The sequence below is a fragment of the Parus major genome, chromosome 2 (genome assembly GCF_001522545.3).
Source record: "Parus major isolate Abel chromosome 2, Parus_major1.1, whole genome shotgun sequence".
Lineage (NCBI taxonomy): Eukaryota > Metazoa > Chordata > Aves > Passeriformes > Paridae > Parus > Parus major.
The window spans coordinates 62,936,307-62,961,859 of record NC_031769.1 but is presented as its reverse complement, the minus strand read 5'-3'; the positions used below and the strand labels follow the sequence as shown (position 1 = coordinate 62,961,859).

The 25,553-nt window shown below is 40.5% G+C and overlaps 1 protein-coding gene across 6 annotated transcripts in view; it reads left to right on the top strand.

Annotated features, from left to right (window-relative positions):
- Positions 1-25,553, top strand: part of PHACTR1 (phosphatase and actin regulator 1) — a 297,287-nt gene that overhangs the window by 9,790 nt on the left and 261,944 nt on the right. For all 6 annotated transcript variants that reach the window (XM_015617571.3, XM_015617569.3, XM_015617568.3 and 3 more), the window contains exons 3-4: positions 3,794-3,940; positions 5,555-5,701. In XM_015617571.3, coding sequence (XP_015473057.1) covers positions 3,794-3,940; positions 5,555-5,701 — 294 coding nt within the window. The remainder of the gene's footprint in view (positions 1-3,793; positions 3,941-5,554; positions 5,702-25,553) is intronic.

Genomic DNA, 25,553 nt, shown 5'->3' with positions numbered 1-25,553 from the left:
AGCTGTTTGTGACTCTGTTCATCAGAAACACACCTTTTCTACATCTAGACATCTACAAGAAACGTTTTAGCACTTCACTTGTACTAAGATAAAAATCATATTTCAAAGATTTGCCACTTTGAGATCAAAATCTACTCTGCAAATTAGGGTTTCTAGGTGAAGACCCTATTGAGTCAGAAATGACCAGGGTACTTGTGTCAACAATGAGCTGTTTTAATAAAGGCTGACTGGTAAAAGTGGATGGAAAAATCTAAATTAATATCCCATGTTTCCTCCAATTAATTTTTAGGAAGATGCCATTTCACCTCTGAAATTTTTCCAATTACTTTTTTTTCTAAATAACACAAGTCTTAAAAAAAAATCAATACTATAACTCTTCAAAACATAAAGGTAGTTCTTGGAAAATAAAAATTACTATTAACATTTTTATTAAAATATGTGCAAAAGTATTTTAATGGAAAAAATGGAAAGCATCAAAAATTCTTTGCAAACCACCCTTCATGTTTTCAGTAATTTTAAGCAGTATTCAAAAATTGGGACCAGCTGTAGATCTAACTAAATATATTGAAATTATATGTTAAAAATGCCTCTGAACTTGTAATATAAAAATTTACATATTTTATTTTCCCTTCTCCCAAAGACATGCTTGTGTTGCACTTCAGTAACATACAATATTTTGAGACAAATAAATGCAAGATTATATATAATCAGTTCTAACGTGTCACATGATGTACGTTACAGCATTTATAGTTTTAAGATATTTTTCCCTTCCTAAGAAACTTTTTCCCTTCCTAACAAATACCAGACAATTGCCACAATATGCCAATTGGAGTGTATGAGGAATGATGAAAATAGAATGAAAGAATTTAACAAAATGACTGAGGTCCCTTACACATGCTGTTACAGTGGCTCCTTAAATTGAGCTTTTCAACACCAGTCTCAAATCCATTTGCAGAGTAAGCGGGTCCCTTAGTGTGTATTGTAGTGTCATTTCACTGCTCCAAGACCTTCAAGAGGTCTTGAATTTTCCTGAAAAACTATCTCCTAAGAGTGTGTCCCAGAGACTGAGCTGGTTTGTGGAGAGCAGCTGAAGCTAGAGATACTGGTGGGTTATCTGCGATGGGCCCAAGAATCACACTGGGCATATACTGACAGCTTTACTAAAAAATGTATGGTGAGTCATTCTTGGGAAAAAAAAAGATTGCTGTGGATTAGGAAAAGAGTGTATACAGTTACATTCATGGCAGGTATAAACATTCAGTGTTACTCTGTAGATACCAGAATGTGATCAGCTATACTTTCCCGTTCTAGGGCCGTGTAAGAATTGATCTTAGGTTTTTATTACAAAATGTTTTAATACTTATTAGCCTACTCTGAAATATTTTCAATGTTTACTTAAAATTTCCAGTCATTCTTGAAAACTCCTTTTGGTAATATACACAAAGGGTAGATAATGATGGTTGTCAAAGTAATACATAATGATTACTCCAAGAAACATTTTCTAGCATCCACCTACCTGCAGTCAAAATGAATACAAGCCAGATCCCAATATTTTGACCCAAAAGGTAAAAATGATTTATAAACAATTATATTAAAAAGCCTACTCTTATTCCCTGTTTACTATAAATGTATATGTAGTTTGGTGTTGGGATTTTCTTTCAGATATACTTCTGTGCTGTGATACAGCTAGCCCTGAAATGCATGGGTGCCCTTTCACTGACTTTAACTACAGCTAAATAATGCCAGTTTTAAAAGACAAATCTTTTACATGGTTGTTTTATGAGATGATTTTTACAATTCTGACTTCCTACATAGATAAATCTTCCTTAAGTGTAAATTTTGAAGATGCAATGCATAAAATTTTCCATAGCAGAAATTTTCCATTCTCTTTTATCTTCATTATTGTACTTCCCTATTACAAGGGAGGAAGGGTTTACAGCCTAGTTGCAGTGTTTACTTTAGCTTAATCTAAATAGTTGACCCCATTAAATCAATTCCAACTCCTGCCCTTTGCTTTTACTTCAAATTCAAATGCTAGGTTAGAAATGAGCAAAAACTTGAAAGAAATCTATTTAAAAACAGAAAATAAGTAAATTAGACCAGAAATAACCTCTACCTCCAGCAGCACAGATTTACTTGTTTAGTTAACTACATAATACTGCAAATTGAAAAATAGAGCATGACAGCTTTTTTATCTTATACTAATTATATGCTATCATACCTAACACCTTAGTCAGATTTTAGGCCTCTGAAAGCTACTGATTGACAGGTCTCATTTGAAACTCTAAAGAACTTTTAAAAGAAAGAATCACAGTTAGTAAGTTGCAGAATAAGCTCTTAGTCACTCTCAGTCATGCTCTCCAGTCCCAACGGGAAAATATAGTTCATTGTTAGTTATTTGAAGTGTGATGCTTTACAAAAGCCCTGAGATAAAGACTCTCATGCAAGATAATGTCCCAACAGCAAGAAGCATTTAGAGTTCAGCCTCCTAGGCTCTTACAGGGTTCTGCATGGTAGTTAATGTTACTCGGCCCACATTACAGGTAAGGACAGGCTTTCAAGCAGAAACTCTCTTTCAAATTATATATGAGGTGGAGGAGAAAGTACTTGTGCATAGTCCTCATGCTTTCATGATCAGCCAGATCCCAACTAGCATTTGTGATAATCTTTTATCTACTCAGAGAGAGAGCTTAGGTGGATATATTTATAGAGGCTCTTCTCTTTGTGATTTGTAATTTATAGGCTTAATGCCCAAAGCATTCAACAGCCACTCATAATTCCATTTCACATAAAAAACACCTACATTAAGGGACATTATCAAGGCTATAAGGTCCAGAGCTAAATACCTAGGCAATGCCCAAATGAACCTTGCTTCTTCAACACTAATTCAGTCTCCTTATACATATGGAGTATAGTAGGGCTTCTAATTGCATGATGACAGAAATTTTTTATTATCCTATCATTTGCTTCATCAGTGCATGGAGTGGGCAGTGCCCACTTAATGAGCCAGTATTAAATATTTTGCTTTCTCCTCCTTGAATGCATGGCCCCAAGCCATTTAAATCCTGTTTAGAAGATAGAAATCTTCATTTCCTCGTGGATTTTTCATTGGTGCTTCACTAAAGTATATGAATACTTTACAATATTAATGAATTTATGTGTTCACAAAATTCCTACAGAATTAAAATTATGTTTCTCCCTGTTCCACAACAATTAAGACATAAAGTGATCAAGAGCAAAAAGTAGCTGTTAATTTTAAATGTCCAAGGCAAGACAACAAGAAACTGAATTTTGGAATAGTTGCATCTTGTCAAGTGTAACGATCACATTATGTGTTCCAAGTACAGCTTCCACTGATATCTGAAAATTAATCGACCACTTCAACATTTCCACTGTTCAGGTATCACAGCCTCAAAAACAGCATTCAGGAAAAGAGAGACTGCAGCTATTGGGAAGTTGAGAAAAGAACTGTTTCAGTGGCAAAACTAGGAACTTAGAACATGCAATCTGTGGCAACAACAGAGCTATACCCTGTGTCTTGCACACAAGACAGCAATCTTTTCTTGGTATCATTCAGTGCAGCTCTTAAATTCTGCAGCATGTAGAATATAAGGCAAGGACCTTATAACAAACAGCCTGTTCTACTACCTGTTACAGATCATCTCTTCCATTGAGTGATTTTCCTTCTCTTATCTTTTCTAGTCTTCTTATTATTCTTTTTCTACCTCTTTCTCCCCCTTTCTTTTTCTCTGTTCTTCACCTATTTTCATCTTAATTTATTTCTTCTTACCAGCTCGCCGGGCAACTCTTCTCACTGTGCCCACTCTGGTGACAGCAACTTCTGAGGATGACATAGACCGGAGACCCATCAGAAGACTCCGGTCTAAGAGTGACACCCCTTACTTGGAAGAAGCTCGGATCTGCTTCAACCTTGATAATGGTAAGACCACACCTTCCCTAAACAGCATATGATGTTAATTAAAGACTTCTTTTTGAGATGCAGATGGACCAGATGGTACCTCCTCGTTCACAAGTGATGTGGTGGTTTACCAGACATCCAAAGATGCCAAGGCTGTCTAACTACAAGCACCTGCATATGTATGAACAGGGATCGTTTTCAAAATTCCCCTGCAAGTGCTAACTAAAACTTTTTCCCTGTTTTAGCCAGGGTGAGCTAGTGAGATCACACCAAAATAGAATTGATTTGCAAACAAAATATGTCTTATCAATTCCAGGCATCCAGAAACATGAAAGTTCTTGAGAACGTTTATGAAGGGATTACAGATAACAGCAGACTTGAGCCAAAACCAAAGTTACAGCCATTGAAGAACACGAGCACAACCCAAAACCTGAATAGGACTAATTGGCAAACAGAAAACTGTTTTTTGGTAACAAATTGGTAACAGAAGACTCTTGACTCTGCAGGAATGAGTAAGAGAGCCATCCTTCAAAATTCAGACCAACTACTGTTATTATCACTGCCTCAGAGTTAGTGAGCCCCAACATTCCTTCCCTGGTATTTAATTCTCATTGAAGTTGATCAAAACAAAAGATTTTGGAAGTCCTGACAATTTAGGGCCTTTAAGCAGAGTGGTTTTGGGGTTTTTTTTTTAAACAAAAAGCCCTGAATTAAATGGCATGAGCTAGTACACTGTTAAGCACATATTTTAACTGTCTAACTTTTACTTTACATAGTACCTTTGTGCTACCCACTTTTTTAAAATAGCATTTTTAATTATTTATATTACACTAACCAACCAAAATTGGAGCCCTAACGTGGCAGGCAGCCTATAAACCACAGGAAAGGAACGTCTACATTAAGAGCTGATTACTACACAGAGAAACAGAGATGCCACAAATCACCGAGCCCGGTTTGCAGCCGGAGAACGGAGTCTCTGGTTTTTGCAGATGGTCACATTTTTCTCAAAGTCCTGCCGAAGCGACTGAGGAAGGGGAGCCCCGGGCTGTGAGTGACGGTCAGTTTCAAACGTTGAGTGCAGCCTCCTCAGTCCCCTTGGCATTTTAAACTGCCAAGGTGTGGCACACCATCCCGCTTTACGTAATGGGTTTGCCCAAGGAAAGAGGGCAAGGGATGCACCATTAGACATCCCACCAAGTCCTGAGGCAGCTCTACTGTGAGTCCTGGATGCCCTGGGCTAGAAGGGAGCAGTTCGGGGCGCCGGGCTTGCTGCGGGGTGGCACCTCTGCCGGCCAGGCCCATCGGCGGCGTTTGGCACCTCAGCCGGGACCTCCCCCGGGGGCGGGAAAGGCGCTCGGCCGGACCCTGCCCGGGGCCGGGGACACCGCTCCGTCCCCCGCAGCGGAGGCGGGCGGGACCCGGCAGGGGCAGCGGGCAGGGCCGCCGCGGCCGCTCCCGTCCGCAGATCCTTGACGGGTTTTCCCTGTCTCTCCCCCTCCCTCCCTGCGCTCCTTTCTCCCTTTCCCTCTCTCCTTCCCCGTCCTCCCCTCCCCCTCCCGCGCCTCTCTCCCTCCTCCCTTCCCCTCTCTCCCCCTCCTCGCCCGGCCGCCCCGCGCCGCCGCTCGCCCTCGCCAGCTCGCCGGGCCACGCTGCTCACCGTGCCCACATTAATGGCGGCATCTTCCGAGGAGGACATCGACCGCAGACCCATCCGCCGCGTCCGCTCCAAGAGCGACACCCCCTACCTCGCCGAGGCCCGCATCTCCTTCAACCTCGACACAGGTGAGAGGCGGCCCGGCCCGGCGCGACCGGCGGCGGGGGAGGCAGGGAGGGAAGGGGCCGCCCCCGCCCTCCGCCCCGCCAGCGCCCGCGGGCTCCCCCGGCGCCGCCGCCCGGCCCAGCCCAGGGGCCCGCGCCTTCGCACCTCGCCGGCCTCCCCCGGCCCTGGCCCGCGGACCGGCTCCCCCTGCCCCATGCCTCTCACCTGGGTGAGCCGGCCGCCGGCTGCCCTTCTCTGTTCAGCCCCTCGAAGCTTCCCCTCTCCCAGAGCGCCGCCCTCTCGCCCTGCACGGCGTCGTGGCGCATCCCCACAAGGCTTCTGCACTGTCCCTCCTCGCCAGGTGCTGGCGTCCCTCCTGAAGACGCTGCCCTTGGTGTATTGCAAGGCTCGCTCTTTGCCTTCTTCCTCTGATGGGTTCGTGCCTCAGAAGTGCTAGAAAACTTGCACCTGTGTTGTCCACTTAGTTTCATGAGGTGCCCAGTTGTCTCAATGCTGCCTTTTGGGACTGTCGATGGGTGTACAGCCTGATGGTTTCTACCAACACACCTCCAGCTCCCTGTATTCATCTCCTCCTGCCTGTTATTGGGATGAACCTCCTTCAGTTCTCTACCTCACCTTTCCTTCCCCTTTCTCCACTACTGTGCCTTCCTCTTTGCCGCCTCTTCCTCACGACCCTCGAGATTTAAGCTGTCCCCTTCAGCTCATCCTGCACATGACGAAACTATCCTGTTTCTTTCCTGCTAGGCCTGTGGTTTTCCCTCCTTTCTTGACCTTTCCTTATGAGCTCTGTCAACAGCAAACTAACTACACCAGAGGTGACTTGCTCTCAAAGACAAAAGAAAAGAAAGTTCTTTCTGCTGGTTCTTTGCACCAAACCAGACTTCCTCTCTTTGGGAAGGGGGACAGCGTGAGAGAGGATGTGTAGCCAGCAGTACTGCATCCTCCTTCATGTCTCAGCAGTGGCACACAAAATGACCCAACTGTGTAACATTCTTTGATGCTGAGCCTGTCAGCTCACTGCCAGCTGTAAAGGGAAAAGAGCTGTCTTGGAGCTACTGTTTGCCCTGCTGCAGTCTCCCCTATCCCTCCTCCCCCTTTTCAGCTGGCAGAAAGTTGAAGATGGCAGAGATGCATTTTCTTCTCCATTTGGGGATGGAACAGATTCCCCTCCCCCTCCTGTTATCCCTGCTGCAATTACACCCTTGGTAATGGCTGATGCGCAGTTTGGTTTTACCACTGACAGAGCGGTTGGCTACATTGTATGGTGTGTCATTATTTCTCTCTGATCATGACTTTAAAAAAATTACCAGACCATGGGTAAGTTGGATGGCATTCCAGGGCACAGGCTGGAAGACGGTGCCAAGTGCCAGGTTTCAGCTCTATAAAGAACTGGAAGTGAAAACAGAAAGAGCATCGCTATGTGTAAGGTGTAAATAAAAAAAGGCTGTGTATGGTTATTTGACTGCTGAAATAACACTGTGCTGACTTGTGTTCTCTCAGGTAATGTTATGACATGTAGTTATAAATAGATAAACCAGTTAAGAGCAAGGCACCTTCAGGTCACCTGGTGCCTCACATCTCTATGCTGAGCTAGACATGATGTTTTTGCCACAAGGCCCAGAGGATGTGCAAGTCTCAAGGTACCTCAACCAAAGAATTTGGTAATTACACTTAGCTTCTTTCTGTTCCTCCCCTCCCCCTGGCTCTCTATAGTTTGAGTCTTTACTTGCAAAGCTGGGAATGGAATTCCTTAAAAAATAAATAATTAAAAGAAACAGTACTGGTGTATCAAGAAATACAAATGAAAAATGTTGTAAGTAGTGCAAGTGTGTGTTTTCATTAATCCATCTGGCAGTGAGTAGTAAAAAAAATAAAATTGCTTAGCAACCAGTATTGAGTGAGTGAGCCAAAAAGCAAGTGAAACGTGCTGCTGATAACCACTTCATTTCTGAGCTGCTGGGTTTACTCTTCTGCTTGCTCAGAAAGCACAAACCAAGCTGCCTGGGTTTGAGAACTCTCTAGTCTGAGGAAAAAACCACTAGAAAATGTGTTTGGCCACTTTTGCTCATACTTGATAATGCCATACAGCTCCAGCTTTCCTTTTGAAACTGTTTATGAGGTGCAGTGTTCTTGCCTTTATTTTTTTGGCTCTGTGTGTGGGGAAGGGAGCCGAAAACATCCTGTTCCTAAGCGGACCAGGTTTCCATTTGCGGTCTCGTTGCTGGTGTCACTGCCGCTGTGCCACAGAGGGTACCGGGTCGCCCTTGGTGTCCCAGTGCCCTGCAGGCGGAGGGGCCCGACCTCCTGCCCGGGAGCCCGGGGCGCTGTCCGCCGCCCCCGGTGCTGAAGCCGCTCCGCCGGGGGTGGAGGACGCGTGTCCCGCCTTGCCTTGTTCTCCTTGTCTATCCGTGGGCTGGCAGCGCACGTGTGTGCACAGGGATGTGTGTATCTCTTTGCCTGTGCAGGGGGAAGGTGGTAGGAAGGAAGTAAAGCTGTTTCTTCAACCCACGGATGCAGTCAAAGCTAAAGTGGTGCTCGGGGCGCAGAAAGAGCCTCTTCCTTGTGTGCTTTTTGCTTGCTTTCCGTTTAGTGCATGCAGTATTTGCTCTTGCTGTTCAACCACTGCTTACAGACCTATTTTTTCTACAGCTGTTATGAGTCAAGCTGCATTCCCTGGTCATTGTCTTCTGTCAGGACATGGTCAAAGTTTGGCTGCAGCATGCAGCTGCTGCTTTGCTGTGTTGGAACTTCAAATCCACTTTTATTAATGAACCATAAACAGATACAGTGAATACTGCTCTTCTCCACCCTTAATTGCAACCACTAGTTAAGAACTATCAGGTTTTCATCTCCTTCAGCTCTAAGTTATAATTATACCATTACTGCTGTTATCTGTATTGTTGAACAACTGAGATTGCATACACAGAGTCAATTATACAGCTTGGTTATAGCGTGTATTTGGTCTGCGTCTTTAAAAAACACAATTTGCAAGTGATTAACAGTGCAGCTTCTACCTCCCCTTGTCTTTTGATCATATTAACAGCTCTGCTTTGTTTGATTTTCCCAAACATACCAGTTTATTATGTTTGTTTCTAAATATTGATCAATTAACTCACAATTATTACCTAGCATGAGTTGACAAATGTGGTTCGATTAGTTGTGCCTGGTATGGCTTTTTGTCTGGTGTTCCCAAACTGGTTAAAGTACCATGTTGTTTTCCAAACCCAGGGTTATTCTCTCTATTATTATACATATGCAAATCCTATTAATCTGAGTTATGTGCTCATATCAAGAGGATAATACTTCCCAAAGGATTGAAATTACCTCTTCTGCCAAAATTAATGTAGCTACGTAACATTGTAAAGCTACAGGCAGCTATAAATTCTTTTTCCATATTTGATACTAAATCTGTTCCATACAGAAATTAGTTTTTTATTTTCTCAACAACTTCCTCCAGTACAGCACTGCAGGGGAATGTGGAATGTGCTCTCACTTCTGGGTGGTGGTCTTTTGTTTTCTTTATTATAATTAAAAATCTGGCATTGCTCCATCTCTTAACATCCATCTTTGGCTTTTCATACACATCTTCTTAAAAGCAGTTTTCAAATTGTCATTCTAACTTTATGATTCAGGCATCTAAAAGCTAATCCTACATTACTTCTGAAAACTTGTCCATCTGTGACAGTTGCCCAATAGCATAATTACTTTCCTGATCCTGTCCCAGCTGATAAGTTCAAGTGGTTTTTATCAGTTTTGACCTACTACAGGTTTTGATTGAATTCTATTCTTTCTGTTGCAAAATACTGTATTTTTTAAATGGCAATGCATGGTGGGTAGCTTTCAAGCTTGATAAATTGGCAGAGGTGATGACTTATCAAATAGACTACTTAAAAGTCACTAAATGATCCAAGATGTATGAGCTTTTCTCTTGCCTACCCCTTCCTTCATTTGGCTGCTTGGGAAATCCCTGTCAGAATGTTATTGATGTTTGTTAGGGAAGGGAGGGACTACTGCACTGAGCTGATCTGGTCAAGTTCTTTCAGCCTTTCAAGTGTTAGTCATTATTGAAGCTATTTCCATATGCTGACAGATAGTCTTACTCCTCCCTAGCTGAAAAAGAGTAAGCTTCACACTGCAATCCTCTGCAAAGCTGATTCTAGCAGACTGACGTCTTGTTAAGTGGTGCAGGAAACTGTCTTTATCTCAGCTCCGCAGTCATTCGGGGAAGTCACCAAATGTTGGCCTTTCTTTGAGCAAGGCTGATTGTCTACTTATTTAACCTGGGAATGGAGACTCAGGGAGAAAGCAAGCCAATACCTTGGAGAAGATGCTAGGCCAACATGACTGCAGTAGCTGTACCAGGGGTCAGCAAAGAGGGGATGTTGCTTCAGAAAGAATTAGCTTCCATGCTGTGAAGTGGGGAGAGGGGAGATTTTGAATGTGAATATATTCCTCCCACCCTGACTTCAAAGTGCGTACCAGCGGTGCAACCAAACAGAAGCCAGAGGAGTGGCAGGAGAAGTGCAGGAGCCAGGCTCTGAAGTGACAGGAGAGACCACGGAAAGAGGTGGTGACAGATAGAACTCGATAGAGGTGGTGCAGCCTGTGCAAGCTGCAGAGCCCAGCTGGCTCACTCAGCCCTGGAGCATAGCACAGATTTTTAGTGCACTGAAGTCACTCTGTAATCTCACTGAAGTAGCTGGATCCTCAAGTGATTTAAGTCATTTGTTGACTTCAGCCAGGGATCTGAGCCAAACTGTAGAAATACACATCTCTGCTCCCCTTCAGTGATGAAAGATCTGTTTTATCTCTTTGTGGTGTGGAGCCACATGTTGTCTTAGAATGTGTTCTGGGAAGGCAAAGCTGAGAGGGAAAGGGCTGAGAATTTGTGCATAATTTTGCCATGTGTACAGAAGAAAGGTCCTAGTGTCTAGAAAGGCAAGTGAACTTGGTACCATTTACTGTTCTTGAGCAGTGACAAATAAATCACTCTGGGGAGAGGAAAAAAATCTACGTCAGCCTGTGTTAGTGCTGCTGCAAGCAGAATTAATTCACAGGGTGTAAAGAGGGAGGAGGATCCTGGCAGAAACTGCTGAATGGCTGAGACAAATGTTCGCAAGCTGGGAAATGTTCATGGTCGGCTGTTTCTGTCATGCAGAGCTGGTGGGGGAAAGCCAGGACACAAAGGGTGACTGTTAGTTTTAGATGTGGGAATTTACCCAGTCTGAACCAGGCACAAAGTTGAAATCAAAAGTGTCTTACGTTTTCAGTGTCCTGGCACCTTCCATGCTCTGTTTGGGCCCTAGGGTTTCTTCCAGCCTTCATGGTAGGCTGCCTCACTGTTACTGTTTGTACCGCTGTATTCACTGCATTATATAGCTCTAGAGCTATGCAGAATACTTTTCAGGGATCAAAATGATGTATGATTTTGCTTTCTAATGGAAAGATAATGTTATTTGTGTATTAGCCTCATACATGTTGATTTGTCTAGAAGGATATGATATATTTTGCTGCAGTGAACAAGGAGGAGCTTGTGAACTTTATTTTGTTACTTTGTAAAATAAGAAAGAATATTTATATAGCTTACTGAGGTGAGTAAATTGTAAATAGGTGAAAATAAAGTGAAATTACTTGGCTGGATTTTCTGCAGAAAATTTCCATCCCATTCATTTTTAATTTTCTCTAAATCCCATAATTTTTTTTTAAGTCTGTTTTGAAATTTCTGAGTTTGCCGCTGGTCATCCTTACAAATGATTTAACACAGTTAATCATCTCTGCAGTCATTTGAATTGCTATCACATCTAGAGTTGTGTTATTTCTTCCCTGTTTATCTAGTGTATGTTTGAATATGTCTATAATAAAATAGTCTGCATGGTTTCTTGATATATGAATAAATGTTCCCTAAAACTATATATGAATTTCAACAACTTTGGGTTTATAGACTTCACAGATTAGAAATAATATGGAAAGGTTAATCTGAAGGACATAATAGTGTTTTTAAAAATATTTAAGAATTGTGGGGGCTTTAGGATTTCAGGTAGAAAAGATTGGTCTCGGGAGAACAGGGGAGAGAGAAATAGGCAGTAGTAGGCTTTCTAATATGTGTGGGAGGTTTTATTTCTTTTTGGAAAAAGATTAGTAAAAATGCATGCTTGGAAAATTTCCACTTCTTGCTCTGCTCTAATCACTCCCTCAGATTATTGTCATGGAGATCCTGTCATACTTAGGAACCCAAGTCACAGATTTTGGCAAAGCATTTCTTAATACCTTTATAAAGGGTCCTGAAGATCTGGCCTCCTTTGCCATAGTGTTGCCTTACAAAACCTTGTGCCTGCACTTCAACTGACTGATGACTGATAGTCTTAATGCTGCTTAATTTGGAGTATAGCTGGAGATCAGATGTATGCCTGTCATTCATCTCCTGGCTGTTTTCCAGCCCTGGGAGCATGAGTACATATACCAGGAAAAATGAGCATCCAAGCTGAAAGCTGCCCTTCATGTGGCAAGGATAGGCCATTTGAGATAACCTGCCCTTCCTAGGGTTAAGTGCAGTGCCTGAAAGCACCTCTGTATCAACAGGCAGTTTAGAGGGGAGGAGGTCTTAGCAGCAGCTGTGGTTTTAACTCTTGTACTTGACTTTGGAAACTTAAGACTGTGACCTTCACTGAGTGCCAGATAGAAATAAGTTTACATGTTCTCCAAGTGCTGTTAAATGGGAGAGATGCCCCTGCTTTACCAGCTGTCATCTAACAGGAATTTTTGATGCAGACTTGAGTGAAAAAATACAACTGAGGACACTTTGAAGGGAAGGGCGAAGTTAGTCAAAATGGTGGAACTGGAAAGAGTAAAATGATATAAGATCCATTTCTCTGAATGCTGGACGTGTTCTCATGATGTAATGTGATGTTCTTGTGGCACTGCACATATGCATCACCTTTCTGTATTGGGGGTAGCTGATATGCATGCAGTCAGTGGCATCGCCATTGCTGTGAAACAGTTATGACAGGAGATAGCAGGAAGGAAGGTATGTGCTTGCTTTGGGTTCAGAATATGCAGAGCTGATGCCTCTTAAAACTCTCTGCAGTACGTGTGACATTAAGGCTGCTGTAGTGCTTTGTTATTAACCTGGTCCTTCAAGAAAATTGATGTTGCAGAACTTGCCTGCATAAGAAGTTAACTCTATCTTTGTGTTTTGCCTGATGGGCTTTTTGGGTTAACACAGCCGAGTATAATCCTGCAAGCTGGGATGATGCAAAACCCTTTTATTATTTTTGTTTCATTAGGAACCATAATTTTATTCTTGGAAATAGGTCTTTAAGGAAACTGCAATTTTCCAAAACTTCAAAACTGGCAATGCTGTTCAGAATTATTAGCTGTAAAATCTAGTAAAAAGGCCTAATCCTCAGTAACAGGTATAATTAGCTTTAATGCTTAATTACTCTGAGTCAACTAATTGGTTTCATTGGGACTACTCAGTGTAATTCTCAGAGCTAGGTATGTGTCTTCAGAATCAGTCTTAAAGGTGTTTGTAAGTTTTTGCAATACGACAAAAGTCACTAGTCCAGAAAGAATGTCCTGGGCTATCTGTTTTCAAATATAAAATGCCAGTGTTAATGAAATATTGTGTTATTAGAAGCTATTTCTTGTGCTTCTCCTTTAGACCATAGAGTCAGTGTGAAATGTTATACTTCCATAGTGAAATAAAACTTGGCTTCCTTCAAGTTTTCTTGGTGAAGAATATTCGTGATAATGTGTCCCTTGTGGATAAAGTGCAAAAAAATGTCACTTTTAACATTTTAATCATACTAGTGTGATGTATTTTATATGGTGATGCAACTTCTTGATATAGTCCACTAAAATGTTTTCTTCATTCAGAATACTATTAGGGTAAAATTATTTATAATCAGGAACTGACCATTTTTAATCATGCAATTTTGTTGCCTTCATTTATAATGCATTGGTGGTCTTGTTTTATATTGATCTGCTTAAGCCATAGCTAGACCTTCAGTATATGGTCACCATCCCTAGGTTTCACTGTAGAGACAACGTTCCTGAATATTTGAAAGAAGAAAATTAGTGCCTTTACTGTAAACTCTGTAATCATTTTCATATCTTGAAATTTGTGTTCAGTGTATAAGAATGTGAAGATGATGTCCAAGCAAGAATTCAATGAGTAGCAAATTCAGCAAGAAAATAAGGAGGCAGAATTGAAAAATTAAATGCTCGTGTTTCTCCTGCATTCCAGATTCACTGTGGTGAATCAGATTCACTGTGGTGAATTTCATTCTGGTTATGAAGTACATAAGACTGGGGAAACATGTGACAAGAGTTTGCACATACTTGTGTTTTTATGTACTGTATGAACACATGCCATTTTAACTGACATAGACAACAACTGCAGTGCATATTTTGGTTAATCAGAACATTCTTGCTGTGCATAATTTATGTTGCAATATCATTTTTACGGTTAGTGGATACAATACTTGGACAGACAGATCTGGTTAATAGTTTATAAGCAAATTAAATACTTGATGTATTATTAAAATGAAAGAGAAATTTCATCAGGGCTATTTCTGCGCTAGAATGTTGGAAAGTTGTTTAAAGCCTGACTGAAGCTTGATGCCCCAAATTTGGAAGGACCTGTTCAGATTGTGGCATTTGTCTACCAGTGTGTGCTTATTTCTGTTCTGTGGATAAAAGGATAAGGAGTCTACTGACAGATTTGAGAACTGACTGGGGTGCATGTCCTTGGGAAGAATGTTCCTATGTTCCCTCAGTCAGTCAAATGTTACAAAAGTGTTAAGCCATCAGAAACAGCATTAAAAGGGTCCCTTTAAGCTAGTCCCATTTTGCTACAGCTTTGCACTGAGCCATAGGAATCTCTCTCAGAACAGAAAATATCCCACCAGTTACGAAGAAATGGGAAATTAATAGTTGTATTGCAATATTCATTGCAAAAGAGATTACTCCCATCTGACATCTGTAATGGTCCTTTGTTTTCCTTGCTGAGATCACTGATAGTGCAGTTTTCATACATAATTTTTTTTTCCTTCCTATTTTCTCTGTTTTCTTACTCTAGAAGAGTGCTAGAAACAAATGTGGAGACCTTGACAAGGCTGTGCTTGATGCATGAGGCATCTGTAATGTTTGGAAGAGAATGTCTCTTCCCCATGCCCAGCCTCAGTTGCGGGAGCTTGTGGGTGTAAAGGTCACGTTGTGCAATGTGGTGGTGAAGAGGTCTGTAGCTGACGACCTCGTGTGAGCTCTCAGCTCCTGGCTTCTGTGGGATTGTTGGCATCTTTGTTTTCCTGTTGCCTTTTCCATCCTCTGGTGTTTATCAGGGCTGTGTATGTGAGCAGCAGCAATATGTTGGCCTGCAGCTTCTTGAGGGCTGTGCCTGCTGTGCTGTCTTGGCAGAGAAGCCATACCAACATTTAAAACTGAAAGTCGGGAACTATGACTTTGAATGTGCATCGTTAGGAACTCTGATAAAAAGCTATTAATCTGCATGGTGCTTCCATGAGCCCAGTCAAGGCAATCATTCCCAAGAGAAATGATCACGCCTGCTCTCTGCGTAGAGGCTGATCTTTCAGTTGTGGGTAAAGGTGGTTTATTGAAAATACCGAGCTGGAGAGTTAGGAATAAACTGCATTAAGCTGCTAATGAGTAGTCATTGTTTATATTTAAAGCAGTTTAGCATGTTCATTCATTCATGAACAATTTAATTTTTTCTTTACACTTTCTTTGTTTATCATCCTTTATGACTTAAACTACACATCAAGGCTCTTTTTAGATGTGCTAAATGTTCTTTCAAAAAATCGTTAAGTTTTTTTTAAAAAATGCTTCTTTCTTTTTTTTTTTTTTTCCCCACAATTACTTACTGGGTTGAAATTGCAGAGAAAATAAATGAAAAGTCATTCATCATTTTAATTTTCTCTGTGTGGAAGAACAGCAAAATCTTTCAAAGCTAATAATAAAAAATTAACTGGGGCTAACTAATTACATATAAAATGATAGCCTATAATTATAAGGCAAGAAGAAATCAATAAAGCTCGATTTGTAATTTAGTCTTATCTCAAGGCTCAGAAGAACAAACCATTCTGTGAGATAAATTTTATAAGATTGCTTCAAATAATATTTTTTGAGCTAATTTTATTTATTTTTAAAGAAAACAAGATAAGCATCACTGAGTAACCTTGGGGTTTAACCTTGCAAGCTTCCCCCTCTGGAAGCAGTTGGTCTAACAGCTTTGTCAATATTAAAGGAGACCCAAGGGGAGAGTGGTAAAAATACTCGGTTGAGAAGTACCATTACACATTATGGAATACAGCTTTTTGTTAATATGCTTCATGACATAATAGTAGGAAACCAGGGGAAAGAATCACCAAAATTAAGGCAATGCAGGACGTGTTGTCATTAAAACATACCAGGGCTTGCTAAGCTTAACTGCTCACAGTTAGTGCTGCCCTAGGCAGCAGAAACATGATGTTAGCAGGTACCCACCGAAGTGGCTGTATATATACCTAGAGGTGTGTGTCAGCAGCCTGAGCAGCGTGCAGGGACCATCTGTTAACCAGCATGAGTTTAAAAGGCTTAAAGTGGGCAGCAGGGGGATTGCTCTAGAAGTTGTGAAACTTACTCTCTCAATTATGCAAGTCAGTGGCAAGTAGACAGATCCCAAGCAGTGGAAGGTGTCCCTTCCTGCATCGTAGCTGTTTCAGGATATGTTTATTACGTGGATTTTGGCAAGGCTTTCTGACATTTATAGCCAATTGTAATTTAAAGAAGCACCTAGTGTTGAGGGGGAAGAAAAATGCAGGGCCTGCTTCCTTATCATTTTGGAGATACATTGTACTTTTAAGTTTCATTCTTCCCTCTCTTGCTAAAATAAAACATCGTATCAACTATATATCAGTGTGTTTAATATGGCTTTCCTTACCGCTTACAACAGAAAGAAAAAGATTATTATCAGCAAGCAATAGAGGTATATGCTGAGGAAGTGAATGTGGTGACAGTATTAGCCATACATAAAATCCAGAGCTGTTTTAGCAGAACATCATTCAAAACATCTGACTCCCATGTAACTTTCTGTTACTGTGTTAGAAAACATTTGGTCTTGTTGGTTCACTTACATGGGACTACAGGATTACGTGTATGTGTGCAAGCGAGTTTTAGTGTACTGCAGCCACGTGTGTATGGCCAATTTTCCTTGTTGAAAGGTATGTTGTGGGTGGTTTGCCTGTGGGAAATGGCTGTTTTACCCCTTTTAGGATCTCACACTGAATTTAAGACAGAATTTGAAAGTGGATTAAGCAAGGAAATGTAGGTTGGATCTTGAAGAAGGTATTCTCAGTAGTTTAGACCAACTTTCATGTTTTGGTTTAACTGGTTTGCTATCTTAGAGAAAGATTCAGGACTCTATATAAAGGTGGCCATCATCTATTTGTTATGTAAGGCGTGAGGGATAATATTCCTGCTGCTCACAGCATGAGCCTTTAGCATGACATCATCATTCAGTGAATACAAGAACATATCTTGTTGTTTTTCCCCTGACTTCAAATGTGCCCTGAAGACTCCATGGTAAGTCATTTCCAACCTCCATGTATGTCTTTTCCATAAGGAGGCAGCTCAGAAGACCTAGAAAGGATACAGAAGGAAAGGATTAGGATGATGAAAAGGACCTGTATTGTGTTTTTCTTCAATCACAGGAGCTTTAATAAGTAAGCTTAATAATTGTATTTACTAATGATTTTTCCTTTCCAAATTTTGATCAAGACATCTTCTGGGAAGAACAAGTATTTACAGTGTAAAGGGCAGAATGGCCAAAGTGGTTTCAACCATTCAGATACACTTTTTTCTCTGCAAAGGATTTTTGGACTGAAGAAACATGTTCCTCTGTGCTGAATCAAATGTGCTGGTTTTTGGTTTTTCTGCCTAGAGGACTGTATTTTTTTAAATGTAATATCTTACATTGCATACTATAGGATATTACCAAACCAGTTTCTATAAATCTCTATGCACAGAGTGTTTTATGTGAGACAAAGATATTTTTTCTTGATGTATCATTTGCACCTTGCTGTCCAGCTGCACGGGTACTTACGTATATCCTTAGAAGTTTTTATTCTCATCCGCAAATGAAAACATTGAGTGCTAATCTCTTTCTTCCGACAAAGTCATCTGATGCTTTTCCCTTAGGAATTCCCTTCCTAAAATCTGTGCCATTCTGTGTGGTAAGGGGGATGCTGTCTCTGAAGGACTTAGCCTCCCTTTTCAAGTCTGTGTCACAGTCATCTTTCTTGTGAGATTGGAGAACTAACATTTTTTTAACAGAGTTTCTCCATATTGGTATTTGTACTGGATAAAGATGTGACTACAAAATCCAGTAAAGGCTCCTTTTGAACCCCTTGTGTTCAACCCTACTGTTGACTCAAGAGTACCCTGAAACTGCATTGTCCTCAGAGCAAAGGATGAAGCATACATTTTGTGCACAGAAGTTTCTTATGGCATTGCAATATCTTGTTGCTGCATTTACATGATTTATCCTGTGAGGACTTACGTTGTGTTTGCTATTACATGCATCTCACCTTAGAAACCTTTCCTGGTATCTTCAAAATTAAGTAAGAATTATGTATTTGAAAAGTTTTTCAGGCTTATTTCTCCTCTCTCTTCCCTCAGGAAAAGAATACAAAATATGAGCAGGTAAGTTTCCTTTTAAATACTATTTCAAGTAGTTCACAGTGGCTTGAAAACAAATGGAAAACGTTCAGAAAGGTATGTCTGACTGTTTTCCTGTTTTTCTTAATAACGTGTCTATCTTATGGCCCTCTTATATAATGAGACTTTTAGTCCCAGATGGGTAGGGAATAGTTATCTGCAGCTCTGCTTGCTTTTTATACTCTATCAAAATGAGTCTCCCAAAACAACCATTAAATGGTTGCAGGGTAATTAAGGTTCACTGGTACAATGGTAACTAGATTCTATATTTAATTAGTCTCTCTGTAAAGCAGAGTTGCTGCATCACATTTGAAATACTCTGATAATATTAATGAAATGTCTTACAGGAACTTTAGCTTGATGGTCAGTGCAGTTAGTATTTAAATTTTCTGCAAATTGAGCTTTATTGCACAGATAATACAGCTGCTGATAGATCAACATTACAGCAACCTTGTTCAAATAGATACACCCTCTATTACAGTTCTTTAGCCATGGGAAAGAACTGCTTACAAATGGCCCCAAGTCCTTCTCCCTGCATCCTCCAGCCTGTATTGATATTTGGGGTTGCCCTGACCCAGATGTGGCACTTTGTACTGAGCCTTGTTGGACCTCATGAGGTTCCCATGAACACACTTTAAAAGCTTGTCCAGGTGCCTAATAATTTCAGCACCTTCTTGCTTTGTACGTTTCAGAAAACAGTAAACCAGCACCAGTCTCAGTAACAGTATTGGGAGGATGCATATAAGGTTTTTCTCATACCTTGCTGTTTGGACTTCTGCACTGCCTTGGAGGGATGAGAGAGGAATCTAGCACAAATGGTTTGTCACTGAAGTATTGAATGAAAAAGCCAGAAAGAGAGGGAAGAAAGCTCCCACCTAAAGCTGAGAACATATGCCGAGGACTTTTGTCTTTTTCCTTTAATACTGTTTAAAAAAAAATAAAAAAAAAAAAAGAGCTAAAGCAGAATTTTTGTATTGCTGCTGCACAGACTGATTATTATATTAATCATCATGAAACTGGTAATCCTGGAAATCTGGGACTTTATGCTGAGTCCAAAAGTAACACGCTCCAAGTAGCAGGTAGTGGCTGGAATGGCCCTGTGTTTAGCATAGAGACTGCACAAATGAGGAGGGGCTGCAGAACCAGCCGTCCTCTACTCGTGTGCCAGGGAAGAAATCCGCCCTTCAGGGCTTCCCTGCTGTGATGCCATTCTGTGCTGCTGCCAGTGTGGAGCTGTCCCTTGAAGACATGAGAACATGTGTCTGGCAATATTTGTCTGGAAAGCACCGATGCTTCCTTTCCTGTTTAGATCTGTGTCAATGAAAAGGAATGCCTGTGAGCAAAGCTATTGTAAGCGCAGTGTGAAGGAGATGTAAATAATGCAGTCCCTCATGTTAAAATTATCTGGTTTTTTCTACCCTCTGCCTCACTGGTCTGTAGGTAAGATTTCTTAGTGGATGAGGTGATTGATAGATCTGGTTGGTCTTTTACTGAGTAATTCAGAATGGGGGATAGCAATGCATCAGTTCTGCTCAAAGCTGAAAGAGAATGAAGTTCATGCATTTTTCAGCTCCGTGTCAATACTGCCTAGTAAATATCAGTGGTCCTGAAACCCACAGACTTTGGCATCAGCAAGAGCCTGCTCTGGCTTTCTTCTGAATGCAGTTTTTAAGCTGTCTCCAGGGAATTGTTTACTCTTGGCAAGTAAAGTGACTGAAAATCCAGTAAGTGATCTTTATGTGCATCATTTAAATTCTCTGTGTTGTATTTGAATACTAATCCCTGGCCAGGCCTGTGCTGTTCTTTCTACTTCCTAGTTCTCAGCTAGTGCCTTCATAGTTCTATGTTGCTCTGCCACCTTTCAACTCCTTTGGCTGGAGGATGAAAGCTGAAGACCCCAGTCACAGATATTCAGCTGCTGCTTTACTGCAAGAGGTCAGTGTAACAACAGGGTCAGAACAACATGTTCATTCTCCTTACTGCAGAATTAAGTAACCTCCTAGGAGAGTCCTAGTGTGCACACACAGGATTAAGTTTTGATGAGTTAGTCAAGGATAATCTGAAGTGAGGAGAGAGAAGATGGAGTTTCAGGCCAGTCATAGTTCACCATCTCTCAGGCCAGTAGGGCTGCCATTTAAGAGAGGTACCTTTATTTATATTTCAACAGCCTTGTGAATGAAATATGAGTATTTACCCTAAGGATAAGACTAAAAAAGCCTCAAAGGATTAGGTTTATGATTAATTGATTTATAGGTAAAGCAAAGTTGGTTTTTAGGGTTTCTTTTGGTCTTGGTGGTGTATGGTTCAGCTAAAACAGAAACATTGTGCTGTTTCCTATGGGTCTTTACTTTTGGTAAAGTATCATCTAATTATCCTTGTACTTCATTAATTTAATGCTTTTCTAGTGATGCTGCTTCATAAGATAGCTAATGTTGGATTCCACTCCATTGCCACAGAAAAGTAGTATTCAACCAGACAAGAGAAACACAGAAAGAATCTCTTATACCTGGGATTTCATCTGCTGTTTTGCTGCACAAGTGTATCTTGAATATGTGAAAAAACATACTCTCATTCATACATTCACCCAGATCCCCAAAACCTTCCCAATCTATTACCCTTTTCTTGAAATGCCATTTCTAGCCTTAATTGTGGTTTTTAAGAGAGATGAGTCTTTTTGAGTCATTGCTCTATCTGGTCAGGGTTTCTGATGAAAGGCCCTTGCTAGGTAAGGGTTCATTTCAGCTTGCTGCAGTGTTTCAGCCTTGCACTGCATCTGAAGCTCAAGTATCTATGTGCAGTGGGGAGGGATTTCCTCCCTCTTTGTTATTCTGGGATTTGGTTCATCACAGTGCCATAGGAGCATCAACTTCCATTAAATTATTTTTCTTTCTGAGGGAGAGATTTTGGAAATTGGTACTCAGCCAGGTACCCTCTATTTTATTATTTCAATTGTGTAGATTTTACCAGATGTAGTACTGGACATGACTGCAGTGGAAGAGAGTGTCATTTTTGGAGAACCATTCTAGAGATGGAAAGGGGAAACATACTTCTCTTCACAAAAACTCTTTTTAGAAAAGAAACACTTTCCCGTTACCAAATGCAAACAAGTTAGGTACCACCATCTGCTGTCAGTGTAGCAGATCCTGTATTAAGGAATGCCTGTGTGGCCATTCCATCAAATAAGAAATTAGTCATATATTTAGTATATTGAACATTTGTGGTAATGCGTATGGCTGATAATTCATAATGACAGTAAGCTCTGAAAATATCAACCTGAATATTTTCTGACAAAACTTGCCATGTGGCAAAGCATACATTTGCCTGTAGTCATTTAAAAATTGATGTGGTGTCCTTGAGTGGTTTCCTGAAGCATAGTGCTGATTTATGAGCCAGTCATCTAAAGAAAAAATAGATGCATCTTTTGTGAAATGAGTGTTGAATACCTTCCACATACTTACATTTCTTTGTATATGTATTTTTAGTGTTTGTTGAACCTCCAAGGGTGTCTTTGAATCCTTTCATTAATTTTTTTTCTTAATCTAAAGACTATAGAATACAGCTGGTTTCCATGCATCCCTCACTTTTCTCCTTTCAAGTGGCTTTTAGAGTTTAATTTTCAAGGTAATTCTATTTATGGGTAATCTTGAGGTAGACTAGAGAATCAAAGAGTGGCTGGGGCTGGAAGGGATCTCTGGAGATCATCCAGTTCAACCCCTTGCTAAGGCAGGGTCACCTAGAGCAGGTGACACAGGAACACATCCAGGTTTCTGGAATGTCTCCTGAGAGGGGGACTCCACAACCTCCCTGATCAGTGCTCTGCCACCCTCAGGGTAAAGAAATTCTTCCTCATGTGGAGCTGTAACTCCTTGTGTTTCAGTTTATGGCCATTGCTCCTCATCCTGTCACTGGGCACCACTGAAAAGAGTCTTGCACCATTCCCCTGACACCTGCCTTTGAGATATTGATATGCATTAATGAGATCCCCTCTTCTCTGGACTATAATCCCCAGCTCCCTCAGTTTCTCATCATAAGAGAGATGCTCCAGAGCTCTAATCATCTTTGTGACCCTCCGTTGTACCTTCTCCAGGAATTCCTTGTCTCTCTTGTACTGAGAAGCCCTGAACTGGACACAGCACTCGAGATGTGGCTTCACCAGGGATGAATAGAGATTCATAGATGCTGATGGAGGGGAAAGGAGATGATGCCAACCAATCCATAAAACAAAAAAAGCCCACCATCACCAAAAGAAAACTCAAAGAAATGGTGACCACCCAGTCAATTCAAATTCTTTCCATGTGGAAGCTCAAATAAAAAGTATACAAATGCTGACTAGAGCTTGCATTTTGCCTGATATCTCAGTTGCTACAAATCAACTGTGCTTTATTCATACTTGTGTGTCATCAGATGAGTTCCCTCTTGCCTGAGAGAACGCACTTAAATCTAAACTTAAGTCTGTTCCTTTCTTTCTGAAACAATAAATTTTGAAATTATTTTATAGACTGTGCTGGAACTTTTAGTTTAACCAGTTTGCCTTTCTTTTTTTTTTAAACAAAATTTTATTTTCTGAGCAAACCAAGGAGGTTTACTTGCATTTGTTAACAAATGCAGCAGACAATTGTAATTTCCGTACCTTTCCAAACAAGCCAGAGAAACAACCTTTGAACAAGAGTTAGCAGAATTGTCAGGCAGAAAGTCTGAACTGCTTCACAAATAGCTCTTTTTTTTCCCTTTTTTTTTTTTTTTCTTTGCTCAAATCTGGATTTATCACTATGTGCATTTATGTCTTATCTGTCAGACAGGACATTTCTGGATGCAAAAGTGAAATAAATTATTTTTTAAAGGGCCAAATAGGAATAAAGTAGTGCTTTTGATATCTAAGAGAAATATTCAGCAATGGATGCAAAAAACCAATACTGAGGCTGCCTCCATGGTCAGTGGAGAGCTCACTTTTTCCCAAATGGTCCATTCCTTCTGGAATGGGCACTTCTTCCTGCAGAATGTCAGCCTTTGTGCAGAGAAACTCCTTAATCTTCTGTTGAAGTGCAGGGATTTCGTGCTTTGGAAATGTACTTGATCAAACAAGACTGCTGAGACAGTCAAAGCTGTTAAATAGTCAGTCAACTTGTGTTTTGCAGGCCTTGGGCATCTCTGGATTAATCACAACAATATGCTTTGCAGTTAAATATTATCAGTTTCTGGACATGATCTCTTCTCCCTCTACTCGCAGTGTGAATTCCAGATATTTTGAAAGCTTCCCTGTGATGAAAGTGCCTACTCTTGCGTTGTCTTTTTCCATTATGGTGTTATACAAATACATTGTTGCACTTCATCACTGGGCATGAGACATCTGTTATTTTAATTGACATGGAAAGCTCAAAGTTGGCTAGCTTTGAAAATAATTTTTGTATATTTGCAGGAAATTATCTTCTTTGAAGTTGGTTTGCCATATTGCTTCTAAATCTGGGAAAATACTATTTTGCTCTTTTGAAGCTTGATTAAAATTTATGAAAATTTTAGAGCTGTAGGACCTTCCAGAACATGGGGCGAAAAGCAGAATTGTCAAAATAGGAGGAGGCTGTAATGAAAAGCTTTTGACTTAGGCTGCTGATGAAATGAAAATACATGCCATATTGTACTATGACCAAAAACTTGTATCTGATTAAGGCTCTTATTTGAGAGAGGGTGATGGCTGTGGAAGAGAGCCTTACAGATTGTGGAAAGAAGGTTTCAGGAATATGATTGTCTTCTGTGGTTGGACATAATTTTTTTCATGCATTAAGTCCATTTACTTCCTCACTCTAGCTGGAACTAGGGCTTGCCCAGAAAACCATCTAGTAAAATAGTAGGTCCCAACTGTTTTTGCTGCCTCAGTTGTCTGGACCACCTAGGAGGGTACACACGTTTATAGCTAGGAGGGAAAAATCTTGTATTGTCTTGTATTTAAATTGGATTACTTTACTGTGGAGCCACACCTAAGCCACAGCAAGGGCAACATGAGGATGGCTAGTTGACATCTCATTTCAAAGAGTTGTCAGCATCACCAAGGTTCAAACTTGTGTTCATCAACAAAGGATCATTATTCAGGACTAGAAGGGGCTTTGAAAGAGATCATTCTATCCAACTCTTTGTTCATGCAGCCTGTCTGATGTTTGACCTATTCATTCTATGCTTAGTTCAAGAGCATTAAGCTCTTCTATACTTCAGAAGTGCTACTGGTAGCATTACATTGGATAAAGGTATATGAGTTTTTTTGTTTGTATGCATTTGTTTTCCCAAACATATGTAAAAGCATGAATCATACAGTGGGACACTGTTATTGATATACAAACATTGTTTCCCAAAACTGAAACAAGCTGTATTTGCAGCTTTTGCACCTGTTTTTGTACATCCATATTCTCACTCAAGAGAATTTTGTTGCTTTTATCCATTGACTGTGTCCCAGTTAAAGCAACTAAAGTCATAAATGTGAGCTTAAAAGCTTGTCTATGCTTAAGTGTTTCATTGAACTGTGACCCAAGGAATGCTCTTGGAACAGTCCCCGCTTTAGTTAATTGTGGCTGTTCTCACCTGCGAAAGCAAATTGGTTTAAGATTTCATCATAGCAATTTCAACCATATGTATTTCAGCCATAGCAATTTCTCTTGTTATACAAGTTAGAACAGTAATCATGCAATGGAAATCCTGAAAATCAGCTCTTCAGGCATTCAGCATTTAATTTGCTTGCTAAACTGTCACTTTTTTTTTACAGAATCCATTCAACCATAATGTTTTCTTCTGGGTATTCTTTATTGTAGCAATTTGCTGTTGAGTGTATACTGTTACTGTTTTGTTATTACTTTTGGGGTAGGGTTTTCAAATTCATGCATTTCAATGGTAGGTATGAGCCTAACAAATTTCTATTACTTAAGTAGTATCAGCTAGGTCTATGATTAGTGCTTTAGAAAATTCTCAAAAGAAGCTATAATAGGAACTATTTCTCAGTATGTCAGAGCTGTAAGGTTAGGGGATTAAAAATAATTTCCAGTTAAGTTTTTATAAAAGTAGTCTTTTTATTCATATTTATTTTGACTTCTTTAATTAGCAAAGTTGACTTGATGTTGTTTATAAAATATGCTGCAGACATGCTGTTCAGAATAGAAG